Source organism: Nomia melanderi, chromosome 11 (genome assembly GCF_051020985.1).
Source record: "Nomia melanderi isolate GNS246 chromosome 11, iyNomMela1, whole genome shotgun sequence".
Taxonomy (NCBI): domain Eukaryota; kingdom Metazoa; phylum Arthropoda; class Insecta; order Hymenoptera; family Halictidae; genus Nomia; species Nomia melanderi.
Genome location: NC_135009.1, coordinates 4185656 through 4204416, shown reverse-complemented (window position 1 = coordinate 4204416; position 18761 = coordinate 4185656). Strand labels below are relative to the sequence as shown.

Genomic DNA, 18761 nt, shown 5'->3' with positions numbered 1-18761 from the left:
ATCAGCGTTTTATGTATCACGTATTCCTCTGTAGTAAAGATAAAAAGGAATAATTATTATTTATTTGCTACCACAATTCGTACGTTACACTGTTATCTAGTTATTTACCTTATTGAATATTTTTATTCGACGTCAGCAATCTTATAAATTATAATTGTTTTCAAGTAATTCCGAAGCTTCTGTCCCATGGGACAACTGTAACAGCGAAAGTGATAATAGTAAAAAGCAAACGGATTTATAATGTGAAGAAAATTTTAATACTAAAACTATCAAACCAATTTTAATACTACTAAACTATGATCCAATCAAAAATTCTTATTTTGCAAGTATTTAAATTGCGAAAGAGTTTTCGCGAAAGATTTTCAATTAAACTCGTGTATCTGCACAGACATAAGATTAGAAGATCCTTCGAATCTCAAGAAACGTATTGTTCTAATTTATACAAAAAATTGGAAATGAGTCACTCTACTCGCTCGCTTAAATGAACAGATAGTCTTTTTTAGTTTTGTTTCGATTGAATTGTTAACAATGTATTGTTACTAAGACTTATGAACATTAATTATGAATTATGAATTAAATATAAAGCAAGGTTCGTAGCAATTAAATGTCTGTGATAAGAATGGAGATTGTTTCTAAAATAATAGAACAGATTTTGTAAATGATATACATTTTAATAACAGCATGGTTTTGGATATATAAGAGTGCAATTTAATTGATTATGTATTGTACATAGGCTTATTATTATATACTTGCCTTTTTCTTATTTGCATGGTACGATTATATGGTGCATATAATTTTAGCATGTGCAGCTATAAAATTTCTGTTCAATACCTTTAAAAATGGGAGTTTTATTATGGGTAAGGATTACCTATCTATTGAAACAATCCTAATCGAAGATGCAATAAGTTGAAAACGTGGAATAGAATTTTTTTTATGCGCTCCCTTTTGAGAAAAGAGGGATTAAAGTTTGTACAGTGCACGCACAATTGCTTAACTCGTTTGAATGTGACTGGTGTAATCAACAGGTGTTTGTTCTACTTTAAAAAATAATTAAAAAATGTCGAATAATGTTTTTTTCTTACGAATCTTATTTGCAAGAAAATCGTGAAAAAGTATAGCCAAGCATATTTAAATTTAATTAATCATCAACAGAACATGTTTAATCTCGGTCTCTTAAAAAATGAGACTTGAAATAAAAACTTTTAATTTACACTTTAAATTAATTTTTTTAATAAAAGAGTGTATGTTTTTTGGTTGAACTGCGCTCAATTCTGTTTTTACACGGACTCCATTTTCCAGGATTGTGATTTAACTATTCATATGATTTTTTTCGATTTAAGATGAGAAAATTACGAATTAGAGAAAAGTTTATTTGCTTTGTATCTTATTTACTTCAGTTTAACACAACGATTCAAGTGCTACCATGAATTTTCCTATGGTTTATTATATTATTTTGTCGATTTCTTAGGTCTGTAGTTAATCTCTATTTCTTGTGGACAAAATTTTGTAGATCAAGGTATCTATGCTGTAAAAACAGAATTGAGTGTGTTAGTTGGAAGATAGTCTGTACGTTAGGTCATCCAAGAAAATTGCGTCGTTTCCTACGCAATGTCTTTATCATCTTTTACTCTTTAGAAATAAAATTTCGTTTGACTTGGTGAGCGTGCAGTGAAAGCAGTGAGCACGTTTCGCGTGCCTGCTTTATCTATGATCGATGTCGTTTTTTTTTTACTTCTGTGAAAAATATGGATGGTAAAAATCTGAGCAAGTATGAAGTTTACTTTAATCATATTACAGTCAACGTGCAAATAAAACTTATACTGCTTCGAGACGGAAATTTTATCTTTAAAAAGTCATACTAGCGTCGCTGAAAGGAGTTTCAAGCTGAAGTTTCGAAGACGAGGAAATTATATAACTATCGCTGAATTTCTGAAAAAAAAATAATAAAAGTACTAATTCAGAATTAATAGCTTTTTAATATACTATTTTAATTCTTGTGTTAGTAATTACTATTATTAATTATTATAATTGTGGTATATACTAAAACAATTGAATGTGCATTCGAATTCACATTGGTAAAATTCTTAACACAGTATATCGGGGTATATTAGTTCCTTTGTCGTTGGTGTCGATCTTGAGAAATACTTGTTACCAAGCTTCATTAATAATCTCAATGTGTTTAGAATTATCCTGTGCAAAGAGTACTATTGGTTACATCATTTGTACGGACCGTTCAGCAAAAGGGAACTAAGGAATTGGTGGGTTTTATCGCGAGAATGGAAATTACTTTCGGATCATGTTTATCCCCGTGAAACCGGCATTAAACTTTACGCACGAACTGCAGTTTACATAATCAGGACTCCGGAACTACTTTCTCTATAAACAATGTCGTTCCCCTTTCGATTTTATAGCTAAGTTTCGGTAATGCGACGGAAGTTTCGCTAGATATCTTTGGTATCATCTGTTTCGAGCAGAATTCGTAGTTTTAGACATTTGTAACACAATTCTTAACATTATATGATCTAACAATTGCCTCATTTATTTTATTTATGCGTGTAGAAAATAGTAAATTCAAGTTTACTAATTTTAAAATATATATATACTCTTCTTGCACATATATTTTAATATTTTCCATTTTCATATACATCTTTATGAGTATTACGTGTGTAATTTAATGTTTTATAATTTGTAGGTACTTTAAAGTGCTCTTTTCTTTGAGTGAAATGAACTGAATACATTTTGATTTAATATATTTTAATTTAGTGTAAAGGATCATTTTGTCTTTTATATACTGAATAAAGCGAATGATAAAAAGTAAGAGTAATGATTTTGAATACACAAAGTTCGGAAATGGTTTGACTTTAAACTGGTTTAATTTTTTTGAAAATTAATGTATATATGGTATGTTTAAATTAGAAATTCATAATTATGTATTTTGAAATTAATGTACATAACGTATTCTAATAGTTTACTTGATAATCGTTATGATGATGTTAATTCTGCTTCTTGAGTTGTATCACATAACAAATACAAATATTTTGCTTGCAAGCACAAAAAGAATTTATTTATATTAGAACTAATTAACAATACATTCTCGAAACAAAAATCCGAATCCTTTAAATAACATAGTATATATGGAAACTCTGTACTCTGAAGAAGTCTAAAATATATATATATATAGAATAGTACATAGAAGTCCAAATATAACGTTGATAGAAATGCGGAAACTTTAAATCCAATTAGGTCAGACTGAAATATTCAATGAATTTTACATGTTCGATGATGTACTTGGTTTGAATATTTCAATCTAATTCAAATAATTTTAAATGTAGGTTACATATGTCTGTCTATTCTGTTCTAATATAGACAATTCAAACTATTTCAACATATAATGCGTTGAAAATTAGAAAAGAAACGTATCAGATAAAAGTTATTTAATTTAATAAAGTTTTCAAGTATTTTAAAAATTATCAGATTATACAAATATTCAGTCTTAACAGCTAAGAATAAGAGCTTGATTTACGATACCTTGTGCTACATACCTCTATCTTAATCATTCACACTTTTGTCTCAGATAAACTCATACTGCTTATTGTATATTATCTATTGCATCATTTAAACTTCTAACAGTAATTATACTAGTAATTCTAGTAGTAATTCTAACAGCAATTTTAATAATGATCCTATACATTATTATATAATAACTAATTACATATCCAATTTTAATAGTTACTGATCTCATTATCATTAACACTTCCACCTTAAAATAAATTCAAATAATTATATGAATAGATTTAACTTCGTAGTAAGTTTTGATAAGACGGCCTATATATTGAAAGTAAAAGAGATTTCTGTAGGTAGAGGTTGGATGGTTCCCTTATCGAGCGATTCACGTATTTACGAGATCCTCTGTGTGTTACATCCATTATTGTTCACATGTTCCGCGTGAGATTCTGTGCTGTTCAACTCGGTTATTTCCATGTGTTGTATCTTCAATATCCATTACTCCTCCTCCTCCGGGTACGAGTACGATCACATTACTCTTCGCCGAATTTAGATGGCTTCACATGTCTCAGAGATGGATCCGTCGCTTGTGTTACTTAATGTATAAAATCCTCGCGTCATGTTCTCATTCTTATCTACGTGATTTAATACATCGCAACTTTGAACATCCCTCATATAACTCTTATCACACTGGCTACGAATTCCGGCTTTCCATTTCTGGTTTCCATTCAACTGAATTTCCTAGCTTCGGTTTTTTAACCATTTATCGAACGACATACGTGTATAGGTACTTTGAAATACGTTTTTCTGAGTGTTTTAGAATAGTATTGTTGCTGAATCATTTCTCTTATAGATTAATCGGATCGACTCATTCTTGAAATCATTGAATGTACGGATGTTTTCATATTTTCAAATAAACTCATATAACTGGTTATAAGATAAAGGTAAACAAGTTGGACGATACATTTTTCTTAGTGGAAACAAAAACAAAAGGAAGGGACAATGATGAAGAAACTGATCAATTGAAGAATATAGGAATTGATATGAAGTTAACTGAACAAAGGAAAATACAGAAATTTAAATATTTTGAAACTGAAAATTTTACCGGTTGCGATACGTTCAGTGTTGAGGACCGTGCTATTTGCATTCTGGTAACATACGTTTATTCTGATATTGAACGTTATATTTATAATACGATATTGACACTAAAACTACCGAGCAATTAGAGTGATTTATTTCCAATCTTTTATACCAATTAGAACAATATGTTTTTTGAGATTCAAAGTGTCTCGTAGTTTTGTATCTGTAGAAATATACAAACTTAATTTATCATTTTTCGCAAAATCGCCTTCATAATTTAAACACGTGCAAAGCAAAAATTCTATAATGGGTCAATTTGACTCGTCTGGTAGTTTTAGTGTTAAATAAAATGAATTCAGAAAATGTAATGAAGAAGCAAATTTATGTAACAATCTTATTGCTTTCTTGAATTTAAAATGTATTTAAAGCTTTGTTAAAAATCATTTAATCGAATTAGTACTTTCAGTACTCTATATACTTTTTGAAATTTGAATTGAATTTGAATTCTTTAAAGGCTTCTAATGCTTTCAATGCATTCAATACTTTCAATAACATCAATGCCATCGATATCTTAAGCACTTCCAATAACTTAATACCTTCAGTTGGTACTTCAGAGTACTTTCCTTTATGATCTTCGATACCTTTATATAGTACCTTCAATATCTTCAATTGTTTTAATAGCTTTCAATATCTTCAATAACTTCCGATAGCTCCCAACAGCTTTTAATAGTGATCAATATCTTCGATATCTTTAATATTTTGAAATATTTCCAATTTTGTCGAACATCTTCAGTACTCTGACTATCTTGAATATTTTCAGCACTGTTCTATTATTTTTAAAGATCAGGTATTGAAATATGACATGCTTGAACAGATTTAACAAACCACACTTCAATGTCTTCCATGTAACAAGTTAACGCGTAATCCATTTATAATTAATATGTATATAGAAATATAGTGGAACGTCATTTATCGAAGCAAATACAATTATGTGAAACAACACAAACAAGTGCTGAAAAAAATATACTAGTGGAGAAATTGAAAGAAAAATTTTTCAACGTATACAAAAAGAGTGGTATAGATTTACTCTAAATCATACAAATTGCTAACAAAGAAATAATGTTTCATTTGAACTCAAAGAAGTGAATGATATTTATATTTGTTAAACCATATTAGAAATTTTCGCTACGAGAAAACAACACGATATTGTATGGCAAAGGGTTAAATTTCTCAAAAAAAAGTCCGCATTGTAAATCCAGCCTAGCGTTAATCCATAAACCTAAACCCAAAAAAGTTAATCACTAACGCTGATCCAACCGTTTGTAAGTGAAATTTCTCTACAAGGTATAAGGTTACTGACGTTCAGAAGAGTTAGCACTTAGCGAACCTGTTGACTACTGTCATATCTTGAAGATTGTGATACGTTATCCACTATTGATTTCGGAACCAGGGCTCTAGAACAGCGTGTGCTTGCCAAAAACGTGTATTAATATACGAACTTCTACGGCTTTGACCTCAATAATAATGTATGAACAGTTGAAAATACTGCTCGCATTATCTCAGAAATAGTGAGTTTCAGATGTCTACTTAACTTTGCTAAAATATGAAACATGTATAAAGAATGTTCTTATATTATTATTTCTTATAAAGTAACTGGTTTACCATGAATAATCACTTGCTTTCCAAATGTATAAACATTACTGAAACATTATATATAGTTTTATTGAAGCAGAAATGGATTTTTATAATTATCTATGTGTGACCAAATTAATGTTGGATTAAATATTTAAATTCTGGATCAGAGGTAACACTAACGAATACGTTGTCATTATAATTAAAATATAATTGCATTTTCGTCATTTGAAGAATTTGTGTTTGCTAATTTATCTATCTCATTATTTCTTTGAGTCATTACCGTGGATATTCGTTCGGAATTATACGTACTTATTATTATCCTAATAAATGATTTAAATCAATATAGATGAATCATTCGATTAAACAGTTTTAAAAAATGACGATCAACTATCCAAACATATAAAAGTAAACTATTCGAATGAATAGCTAAAATAACTAAGAACAAGTTATAGAATCAAGTAGATAAAATAACTAATCATAAATTATTCATATAATCCGATAAAATTATTTGTTCCAAGTAGTAAGTGTCTATTAACCTGAATCAAATATCCGAATAACAAAAGTTCATTATAAATTATGTCAACAAGATGTTGATTAGAAGTAATTCGAATAATTTCCAAATCTGGTCGAAGAAAACTATAATTTGCCTCTATAAAGAGCCTCTACTAATCATAAATTTCATAAGAACACGTTACCTATGCGTGACACCTGTTTATAAGCAGAGCAAGTTCTGCCCGTAGTTAACGACAGATGAAAAACCAACAAAAATTGGGATAGGGATGTTCACCGACGCGGAAATTCCAATTAAACCGCACGTAAGCCACGTGAGAATGATGTTCCTTGGTGCAGCGACGTTATCAAATAAAGGGTTAACTCGGTGGAACGCTGTATTCCTTTGTATCTTTCCCGCGGTTCGTTAGCTGGCGCGACAAAAGCAGCTGGTCGGTTTGTTTTTTAGGGTGGTAAGTCGGGGTGTGCGGCTCATTGCTTCGCTGAGAAGGGATTTGTCCGTTGAAGAGAACACCGTCATTAGGTGCCTCGGCGTTACAAATATTTTTGCACGCTCAAACGAGCAACGATCCGTTGGGACCCTGCTTAACGTGTTCGCTGCCAGCATCACATATTTGCGACAATCACTATTTCGTATTTTGAGTAAAAAAAGAGAAATAAATTTGTGTTTGCTTCTAATATGAATTTCTTAGCATTAGAAAGTATAACATGAACATATATGTAGGATTGGGACAACGTAGTGGTACTTTAATATTAACAAAGTTTTATTGAATTAAACGCTTAACAGATAAAAGCGACGTGTATCTGCCGATACTCGCTGAAAATTCCATTAGCCTATGTTTATATTGTTTATAATGTCATACCGTCGTTGTAACCTGGTCATTGCTCACATATTTAATGTTTACTGTGTTGTCAGCTACAAAACAGTATAAAACAGTAAATTCATAAAAGTGGCGAGTTCGTATAATATAAAAAAACTATTGTGTGTATATATAAACAACATTCGAAATTTAAAACTCTTTAATACTAGGAGCAGTTCATTCAATAATGAACCAATGTAGCTGAATTTTTATACAATTATTTACAGTACAATTATCTAATACTTCTCATAGAATTTTTTGATATCCGTTATATAATAAATATTTTAGAAAAAAAGATGCAGGATCTTTAGGATAAAAATCGGTTATGAAAATTGTTACTTTTATTCATTTACTTTATTAAATATTTTGTTTTTTGGACTACATAATTAGTGAAATCTTGTCTTCATTTTTTCTTGGGAAATATATGTAACACATATATGAAACTCATACGAATTCAATCATAAATGAATAATAACCATCAAGATAAATTATAAAGCTTATAATTATATATTAAATAATACTAATCTTCATCACATTACTTTGCAATGAATATAAATTCGATGGAATTATGTTTTTCGATTATAAATATAACATTATTAAATTCAATAGTCTTTCCGTAAATAAACAACACAAGGATATCTCGGTAAACGATACTGTGAACATAATTATCAAGTTAATTCCTAGTTCCCAGTTAACAGGTTGAAATCTGTTTGACGGCTCCGCCAGAGGCGGAAGAAACGTTCCAATTTAGTAGCTGTCGCAGTTCGTTAAGTACGAGACAATCATCGAATTTTGCTCGAGTCATTGGTATTCGCAACTGATATCATCTATCTTAGTGGATTAATACATATTTTCAACTCAGTGATTAACATAGTGAGTGCTATTTAATTTTTATGCTTTGCACACAACGTTTCCTTTATTTTTAAGATATTTATGTTCGTTTGTGTCGCGATTTACCGCGCGAATTTTCGATTCTATTCGAGGTCGTAAATCCCGAAGTGACTTTTCGGTACGCGGTACTTTGTGATACTTATTCGCCAAATTAATATTGGACAATTTAATCGACGGCGTTAGATCCCGACTGATGGACTCGTTATTTTAACTGTATTGCTTTTCGAACTCGCGTTATCCCGAACAATGGACTCGCTTATTGTCTTAGCGTTGTTCCCGAAATTTGGAAGAGTTATTATAACGTTATTAGCGTTATTTCGAATGAAGTTTGGAGGAGTACTCGCGTTGTCCCAAACGGTGGACTTGTTTAGTGTTAGTCTTTTCTTCTTTCGTACTCTCTTGGTACTCTCGTTGTTTGATGGTCTGATCTCATCTGGACGAGTACTCACGTTTTTATAATTTTTGGTGCCCGATCGAGGCACCTCGAGATCGTTTCAACTGCGTCGATTGGGTTTCCCGATTTTCCAATCAGCGCACATTTAAAAATTCGATGTTTTGGAAGGCCTTTCAGCCAGTCCCCTTCCTAGCAGGGGTGGTGTCAATGTCGACGCTTGGGGGTTGCTCAAAGGTTCGACGATGACGCGGAAATTTCATCCAGGCTGACTTTTGACTACAAGGATCGTTACGCACGTGTTTCGGTCAACCCTTCGGAAATTCCGGGTTTATGACATGGCTAATCTGTAAGATGGACGAAACGAAAAATCTAAAGCTATTGTACAAAAAAGGAAATGACTCGAAAAATAAACTTTATTTTCGCGAACATGAAATTGCTGGTAATAGAAATAAATTTTAAAAAATGTTCGAAAAAATTAAACGCGGTAATAATCTTTTTGTCACGTCCATGTCATAAACTAACCTCCTAGAAATTTTGTCCCATTGTGTTCCGCATCGGACGGAACATTTAAGTATTATATATAATGCTCGGACGTTGTAAATTGAATAAAATAATATCACACGACGTCTTTAACTTGAATGATAATTATAGTTTGATTAAAATGACTGAAAACTAAAGTTATTTAATCTTATCAAATGTCATCGTTTTACCTCGTATCGTCAACACAAGTTAGGTATAGATTTACTTCTTAAATTTGATCTATTATAATGTTCATTTTAATATTTAATAAATGCTAAAATTATGTTATATTGCGTACAATAAAACTGCATTTAATGAAACGTACAAAGACTGGTGAAAGTCTATTCACAAATATGGACGATCAATTGAATTGATTAAAGCGGAGATTTTAAGCGTTCATAATATTGTCCACGGAGTAAGAGAAAATAATGTAAAAGGTTACTATGAATTTTTAATAATCCCCTTCAAAATCATTTATTTTGATAAAAGTAAATTATCATTTGATCGTGTGTTTTAATCATATTTTAATATATTCATTTAATAAATCGTTTATCATATTCATGTAGCATAAAATTGCATTTAAATTCAATGTAGTCGTAAAGCTTAACAAAGATATTCCGTACATTTCCGACTGTTAACAATATTCAAAATACGCGTCAGAGCGTAATCAGGGATAACGTCACTAATATGGAAATCTTATTGAGAATGAATTTCATTTCCGATCACGATTTTTTTTTTAAATCTGAACGTTAATTTTTGATGATTTTGTAGAATGTATTTACTAATATTTGAACTATATTAACGAATTATTTTGAAGCAAAAATAAGTAAAAGTTCATGAGCTACACGTTGTTAACGATAACACTACCCAGCAGTTAAATTGACTTTTTGAGATTCCTCTATAAAAACTCCAAGAATGCATGTATAGAGACTTTAATTGATTTACAATTAAGTTTGCGTACCACTAAATCAAGTTTTTAATAATTTCTCAGAGAAATATTTGTTATCCTTTTCATAATTCCAAAATGAAGAAATCAGGAATGGGTCATTTTGATCAGTCTGGTAAGTTTAATGTTAAAGAAGTCTTCAAAGATCATGACTTGACGGTTTACATGACTCCGATCATTGTTGTAAATGAAAAAAAACCGGCGTGAATTCCCCGTTGTTAGTGTTTACATTTTTTTATGATTTACTCAAAAAAGTAAGTTTTCACGTAATATTAATTTTTGTCCGACTTTTTAGATTAATTGACCACTGTGCAACTCGATAACAAATAAGCAGCCCGGAAAATCGGAAACGCGATGTTGTTTGCAATAATGATAACAGTAATAGAATTTAATTCTTGGGTCACCGGAAAACAGAGTAACGTGTATTTAATCCGGCAGTTGCAAAAACTTCTCTCGCTGCCGCGTGTCGGTAATCTGACTTTGATTAAAATTACACGGGCAAAAATGCGGAAGTTTGTTATCCGTGGCTACGTTTCGCGGAATCTGGCCGTGGCAGCCAGCATTCTGGGGATACGATTTGAGCTAACAGCGAATATGCAAGTGAACGTTATCAGCGAAAATATTGTAGGAAATTTATGTGACCTTTGTTATAGAAACATAACAAACTTTCTGACAGTGTCGAGTTGAATTTTGGAAGTAGGTTAAGGAAGGTGAATGGTAATGAATATGTTGCAGACCTTCACGCGGAATGGGATTTTTAAGGACATAATTATATGAATAGAAATACAATGGGAAATAGCTTTTCTTTCCTGACAAATACTATAGGGAACAGTACACTTTTTAATTGTAGTGCATTTTTATTTTTTCGAATTTTCCAGAAATGCGTAAAAATCCGTAATATATTAATTGAAACTTGTCTGTATTTAATATTGTCCATTCTGCTTTGTTGTTATAAAAATATAATAGATATAGAATCTATTGCGATCCACTATATAACATTTCGTAGTTTTCATGGACTTTTGAAAATGTAATGTCATTTACAAATTTACAGTTTTTACATAGAATTAAAAAAAAATTAATATAAAAATTTTGTGTAATTTCCTTGTATTAATTATTTAATTATATTTTTGTATAATTATTAGCTATGATAACCGTCCGTTCATGGAAACAATATATTTCAATATATTAGATAAATATAAATATATTAATTGAGATTTATTTATTAGGCGTATATTCTTTATTATGAAAGATAATTGTCTTTGGCAGAATATATAATATATAATATTCATTTTCACAAAACCCTAAGCTATTTTGGTTACAACGCAATGTAGTATTAGTAAGAATTGACTCATTTTTGTTAATCGCATGGTTAGATGTATACATGATGAGAAACTAATGGCGCAAGACAAGGGAAGATAATTAAAAAATGTACAGTAAGATTTCTTCTAATATTTTGAAGTAAATCTATGCTGGACAGCTATAGAGCACGCGTGCGATTCACTGGTGTACGTACACATGAAAAAACTCCCAACGTGAAAGCAATTTTGATGAAACTTTGCGAGATTGTACAGTATGTTGGACCATACAAAAAGAGTTTTCTTTTTCACCGGAAATTCACTCTGAAAACGTGAAATCAACTCTCAAGGGCTTCATGGTTTCTCTTTTTCGGATGTAACTTTGAAACCATATGATGAATATATTGAAAAACATACTGTTTGTAAAATAAAACCGAAGCTTTTACCGACCATAATAAAATACGAATAAACGTACAATAAGCCACGCGGAAGTATCGAAATGTGTGCAAACATGAAAATAAATGTTTTGTTACACGTTTTTTAAATATTTACACAGGTTCTAATATGCATTTAATTTGTTCGCAAAAGTATTTGTTAAATTTCGCACATATTTCATTCATTTCAAACGATTTCATTAATATTCGAAATGTTTTATGAAAAATTACAAATTTTTAAATTATGCAAAATTACAAATTAAATTAATTAGGAAATAAGGGTATATTCATAAAATGAGTATCATAGACAGTTTTGTATCGAGTTCTTATCATCAAATTAATCTTTCTTCATAATTATAAGTATGAATAATTATGATATAAAGGTAATAAAAAGACAAATTTTCTATTTACACTCCTCTGTTCATGAAAAGAGACTGTGTGATATTTTTACATATTTAGAAAAAATAATAAATCAATTTGCCTTATATTTTTACATTTCGAATAACAATACCGCTAACGTTGAAATTTATGAATTTAATATATGTTGTCAGTATGTAATAAAAAAGACACATTGAGCTTTCTGTAATGAAGAGAAAGAAGTGTACTATTATATATAATGTAGTGGACACATTTAACACAACACACGTATGTTTTAATGAGACACCATTTATAAAAATGCGCGGCGCACTTCTTTTCAAAATGATACGTCTCAGGTATTTACACAGCTCTGCACGGAATGTCCATATTCCCACCAAATTTTTTCCGCGAGAATTCTTTCGCTTTCGGAGGTATTCGTCTGAATATCTGACGCCGGCATAATTTTACTCTCCGCTCTTTGAGGTTACAAAATTTCGATGCGCGGGTACATCTCCACACAGGATGAATTTAATGGATGGATTCTGTGTGCGCTCAGCGATGCTAGAATACATTTTTATGAGACCGTTTAGAATGCAGCCTCCCGCTGACGCTGTCGAAGCTGGTTTTTGTATTTCTCGGTCTTCGACGTTTCATAAATAACTTATCGCAAAAATGTCGTTTTGTGCTTCATAATTAACACATCATCTACTTCCGGTTATTGGAAAGTTTTTTGAAGATTTCTAATCAATGCTGAGAGATTTCTTATTGAAACTTTTAATAGTACTGGCAATTACAATTTTGAAACAGTAAATTATATTGGGTAATATAATGTAAGTATTGTTTAAAAACTATTGTTCAAAGAAAATTAATAGTCTGCTTTTTAATAGTAAAAAACTATACAAAAATATACATTCGAACAAATCTTAAAACGCGTGTCTGACCATTGCTAGTTATTTCTACTTATATTTATCGACTCACTAATTATTCAAGCATCATTTATTATTGCATACAGTAAATAAATGAATTACAATGCTAAAAGTGTTGTAAAATTATTGAGAGGTGTGTAAGATAATCTGTATTCGTTATGCGTAAATGTAATAACTGATCGACAGACTCATTAGTCAACCACACGTAATAACCTACTTGCAACGAATATTTGAATCGAATTTTAAGTTTTATTCACATTTGTGTATTATCATTTTTTAAACTATTAGTTGGAACTGTAAAACAATTTTATTTTTATATTATATTACAGAACATTATAATATATTATTTAATATTTAAGTATCAAACTTCTATATTATTGATATTTCCTCATAATATCGAAATATCATCAAAAATGATATTAACCCTGAATCACTAAATTATATTCTTTTCTGTAATATTTTTTAATATCACATCAATATTATAAAAAGGACATAAACTCTTGCACATCTTTTCAGAATAGCGATATAAACAATCATAAATACATTAGACTGCTTAACAATATAATAAATTAAATTACATAAATAATAGATAAAGTATTTATTTTGATGGAAATTTGTGATCTAGGATTAACACTAAAACTACCAGACTGGTCAAAATGACCCACTCCTGATTTCTTCTTTTTCCAATTATTAAACAAATAACAGATGTTTCCCTGAGAAATTATTAAAGAAATTGATTTGGCAATACGCAAACTGAATCATAAATCGATTAAAGTCTCAATAGATGCACTCTTGAAGTTTCTATATGGGGATTTCAAAAAGTCAGTTAACTGCTTAGTAGTTTTAGTGTTAAGAAATATATTTTCAACATTCCCAAGAGAAGAGGTTTTTCTGGTTAACAGATTAAATGTTGCACTTCCTTTTCATTTCTTGGCCCCATTTTTGTCCAATTCGTTCTTTTTCCATCCGTTCTCGTTTTCTTCCTTCTTTCTGTCCTTACCCAACTTACTTCCGCTTTCTTCCTTTTGTTCTCAGGCACTTTCGTGGACGATCATAACGTCGAAAGTGAAATTGCGAATAATTCTCGTCACTATGGTAAAAGGCGACTTTAATGGGACTCCTGTCCGAAATTTCTGCTTAATACGTACTAAGTGGACTATTTCGCTGCAGAATTAGATTTCTCTCCTGATTATTAATTGCGTCGGTGTTTCTGTTAACGGGTTCTACTCGCAATACGATGTAATTATTTCAGTTAAACGACCTCGAGACAATTAGACTAATTGCATCCAGTTAAGCGTCCGTTCCTCCGTTTCATCGGCTTCCTTCTTTCCGAATGTAATTCAAATAATTTTTCGCCCGTTGTTTCCTCGAGAACTGTTCTGAAGCTTCTATACAGGAATCCCAAAAAGTCAATTTAACTGGTGAGTAGTTTTAGTGCCAAACCAATAAATTTCATTTTAACAAATTCAGGGAGACACGAAAATAATATCAAACGATTTCCTCCATAAAGGAAATAATGAATGTTCTGAAGTTCGGCGCACGCCTTTGAATATTTCCCATATAAACGTAAGAGATATATCTCTTGATATTTTATCATATGTCAAATGTTTAATTGTATAAATATTACAATAAAATAATCCATATTGTTTTAGAAACAAAATTTTTATTTGACAATGGTATTAGGAAATTTGTTTTTGAAGAATGCTTATACATACAGAGCTTAGCAACAAATTTAAAATATTAATGCTAACAGAAAGTGTTCAATAAAAGAAATATAACAATCGTAATTAAAATTATCCATGTATTTAATATAACAAATGAATTTTAACCCCCTGCTCTGTGATTTATTTCTTAACTATGATCGATACAATTACTTTATCGTTCCTAATTTATTAAGAAATGAAAAAATATTGATACTTATTCTATATCTGCGTGTATTTCGAGGCTTAACGATTGATAATAGACAAGTAATATATAATTTATATGTAAAAAATAAATACCACTTAGATTTCCTAAATTCAGTTTAAAATTTTTGTCACGACTCCGACACGATATTGTAAATGAAGGTGTTAATAATAGCTACAAAATTTATTGTAGAATTTAATATTTTAAACGGGATACTAAAAAAGCAATATACGATTTTTCTGTAATATCTTCGATTTAAGATGCAAAAATATAAAAATCCTTTTCTCTTTGAGTATAATGTATTTCATATAAAATATTTTATCATTAAATTAATAAACAAATCTAAAATAAAGAGTGATTTTAACAAACAGATTTCATTTATTCACCTTGTATATTTATATTATAGACTACAATTTTTTCCTGTTATCAAACACATTCTTCCTTAATTTTCCGCGGACATCTCGAGGCAACCATAAATGGCAATCGTATCCTCCGTTGCCTCGAAATTTGCTTTCGGTAAGTGACTTAACTAATTATAACAAAATTGTGGTTTCAGAAATGGCACCCTGGCCTAGCCAAAGCGGCGCAGAGATGGGCCAATAAGTGTCTCGGTCTGGTTCACGATAACGCGACAGGACTGTACTTAGATGGCTTTGGTCAGAGTGGACAGAACATCTTCATTACCACGGGACGAACACTCTGGTAATTATAAAATTGTTTTATCGTTCATGCGTTTCAGGGTTCATAAAGCATTTAACTTGCATTCACGGCATAATATGTGGACGGCAGTAAAAGTTTCAGGGAAAAACGAGAAATGTCACAAATACGTTTGAATTAATTTTAAATGATTTTTAAATTAATAGTAAGTAACAGTAGGTAATTATTATTATTATATAACAATAAGATAGATTTTAAAATGGACCAATTTCACCTGTCTGGTAGTTTTAGTGTTAAAATTACGCTGCTATAAAATAAAAGAAACTAAAACGATATAATGAAATTTTGTTATACTTTAATTTTAAAATTATAGAACTTTGCAAGTAAAATCATATGCTCCTACGCAATAGTGAAATGTTAATTCTTTTGCGTTGTGTTAGCACGGCCTGAACCTAAAAATGTGAAGCTTTACGGAAATAATAAACTGAACAATTTACGTATATACTTATACTGCATTTTACTCATAAATTACGCAATATACAGTACAGGGTGCTACGCATTAAAATAGAAAAATATATAATAATACACAATGGAAAATAGTACATGTATAAACATATGCCTGATATGACCTTATGTTTTCTTCCATTTACTGTTCTTTTAAATTTGCTACAGAAAATTGGTTTCCACGATACGATTCCACTAGTTTCATAATGGTTTCCAGGTTAATTATACTCATTGTATTTATTACTCTCAGCCACGTGCAACTGATTAGCATCTTGATTAAAATCATTTTGAACCATATAGACACATGAGTAAACGAGGAATCTTTACATATGATCAAAATTTCCCGAAGTGGTTTAAAGAAACAAGAATTCAATGGACACTGATCTTATCTCTTAAGAATTTTAATAAGTTGAAGATAAAGTAATGGCATTCTTAAATTCTTATAAATATTTCCCTACTTTATATTCTCCGGAACCAAATTTCTTCTAAATATACAAAACTTATTGCCTAAGTATATACGATATTATAAAGAAGTAATGTTATAGGATCAACGATAATGTTAAATATTTGGAAAATTCCGATGTAATTAAAATATTTACTATAATTTGTAATTAATACTGAATTTATATAAGAAAAATATTTTTAATCGTTGTATTGATGTGAAAAATAACGGAAGCAATACAATTATATTATGTGTTTTATACAAGGTGATTCATAAATGCATGTTCATAGTTTAGATGATTGGTTTACACATGAAAATAAGTAAAACGTTGTTAAAGAAAATATTCAAAATGTCTGCCCTGTGCCTCGTCATACTATATACAAATACTAGATGTTCCTCGAATATTCTCAAATCTAGAGAAATGTTAAAATTTTATTTAATTACTTACAACTCGTAAACTAAGATATGCAGGGTATTCCATTTTAATCTATAAATGTAATAATTTTCAAAAGTATTCGTTATTTAGAAAATGTTTATATGCAATTTCTTCTGTTTTGAAAAATTTGCATTTGATATATTTCTCAACACATTAAATTCCACACGATTCCATAGAGCAAAATACACAATATAGAAAAAATATGATATTAAATCATTTGATTGAACTACATTATTAGTATTGCACTTATTAGGTAGCATTATTTGTAACATAGTTATAATAAGACAATGTTTTCAAATAATCGTCGTTTAATTCAGTGAATTATAATAAATCAATTTGGTTAGGGGTCATCGGTGACCCCCATGACATTCAACGTGTTAACGCTTTGTACTCAATTTTTTTTCAATGTTGTTGAGTGTAAACGTAAACTTGTATTTATTTTTACGGAAATAAATTAACGTAATTCACAGAGGTACAGTTCAACGTTTTATATTCATTTTATTTATTATTATTATAATAAGATTTAAATTTTATACTCTTTTAAATTGTGGTACTTGTGGTAATCGTGATTGCTGTTACACATTAAAATGGGACACCCTGTATACCATATAAGTTCATAAAATGTTCCTTACCCAAGTTCCCATGTAAATCCACCAGAAGTAGACACGTGCATTTATGAATCACCTTGTACATCATGTCATTCAACGTTTTTCATATTTTCTTTCCCATCGCACAGTTGTGACGTCGGTATTCGCTGTATCTTAGATATTAAATTCCAGCGGAATCTATTGGAAACTGCCGAGAGAACATTCCGCGGTAAGTAATGCTTGCATTCCTTGGTTTTTTTGTTAAGGCGCGCGCCGCTTGGTAATCATGTTACGTTTCAATCCGTGTCTGTGGATCTCTTTTCCGCGGCGCAATACACCTGCCCATGTACATACCAGCAAAGTATCTCTTTCAACCACCGCGGATTATTGTTTCGCGGTGTTCGAGCCAGTCGTGGAATTCCGTCGCATGCAGCGGTGAATTCCGATTGGCAGGTATCGCGGAATGCCGACGAGGAACTGGATTTCTGTCGAATTCATCCGGCTGCGTGTTTCAATTAATCGAATTTTTCATCTTCCCGCGGTCCTGCGGGCGCCCGTTAAAAAGTTCAGAGGGATCCATTTTCACATCGACCATTCCGGACGTTTTAAATAATTTTATTATTGAATGCGCCGTGCACTTTCATTCGCTCAGCAACATACGCGTTCAGGGGTGGGGAACTGTCCGAGAGAGCTAGATGAAATATTATTTCAAATCCTGGGCAGTGGATAGTTCAAATCGAAGTTGAAATAAGTTTAAAACGGAACGGTGAAATGTTCTTTGATTTCTAGGGGCTTGGCGTTTTTCGCGTTTCTAAAGAGAATAGGCTTAAATAGTAAGAACTTTGGGATGCATTTTTTTTTGTTAGGTCAAAGGTATTT

The 18761-nt window shown here is 30.7% G+C and overlaps 1 protein-coding gene across 6 annotated transcripts in view; it reads left to right on the top strand.

The window, feature by feature from the left end:
- The window catches only part of LOC116435180 (cysteine-rich secretory protein 2), a 218779-nt gene that overhangs the window by 170928 nt on the left and 29090 nt on the right, over positions 1-18761 (top strand). For all 6 annotated transcript variants that reach the window (XR_004236705.2, XM_031994486.2, XM_031994485.2 and 3 more), the window contains one exon: positions 15813-15958. Coding sequence is in view for 5 of the 6 variants with exons in the window: in XM_031994486.2 (XP_031850346.1) it covers positions 15813-15958 (146 nt within the window). In the remaining variant the exon portion in view is untranslated. The remainder of the gene's footprint in view (positions 1-15812; positions 15959-18761) is intronic.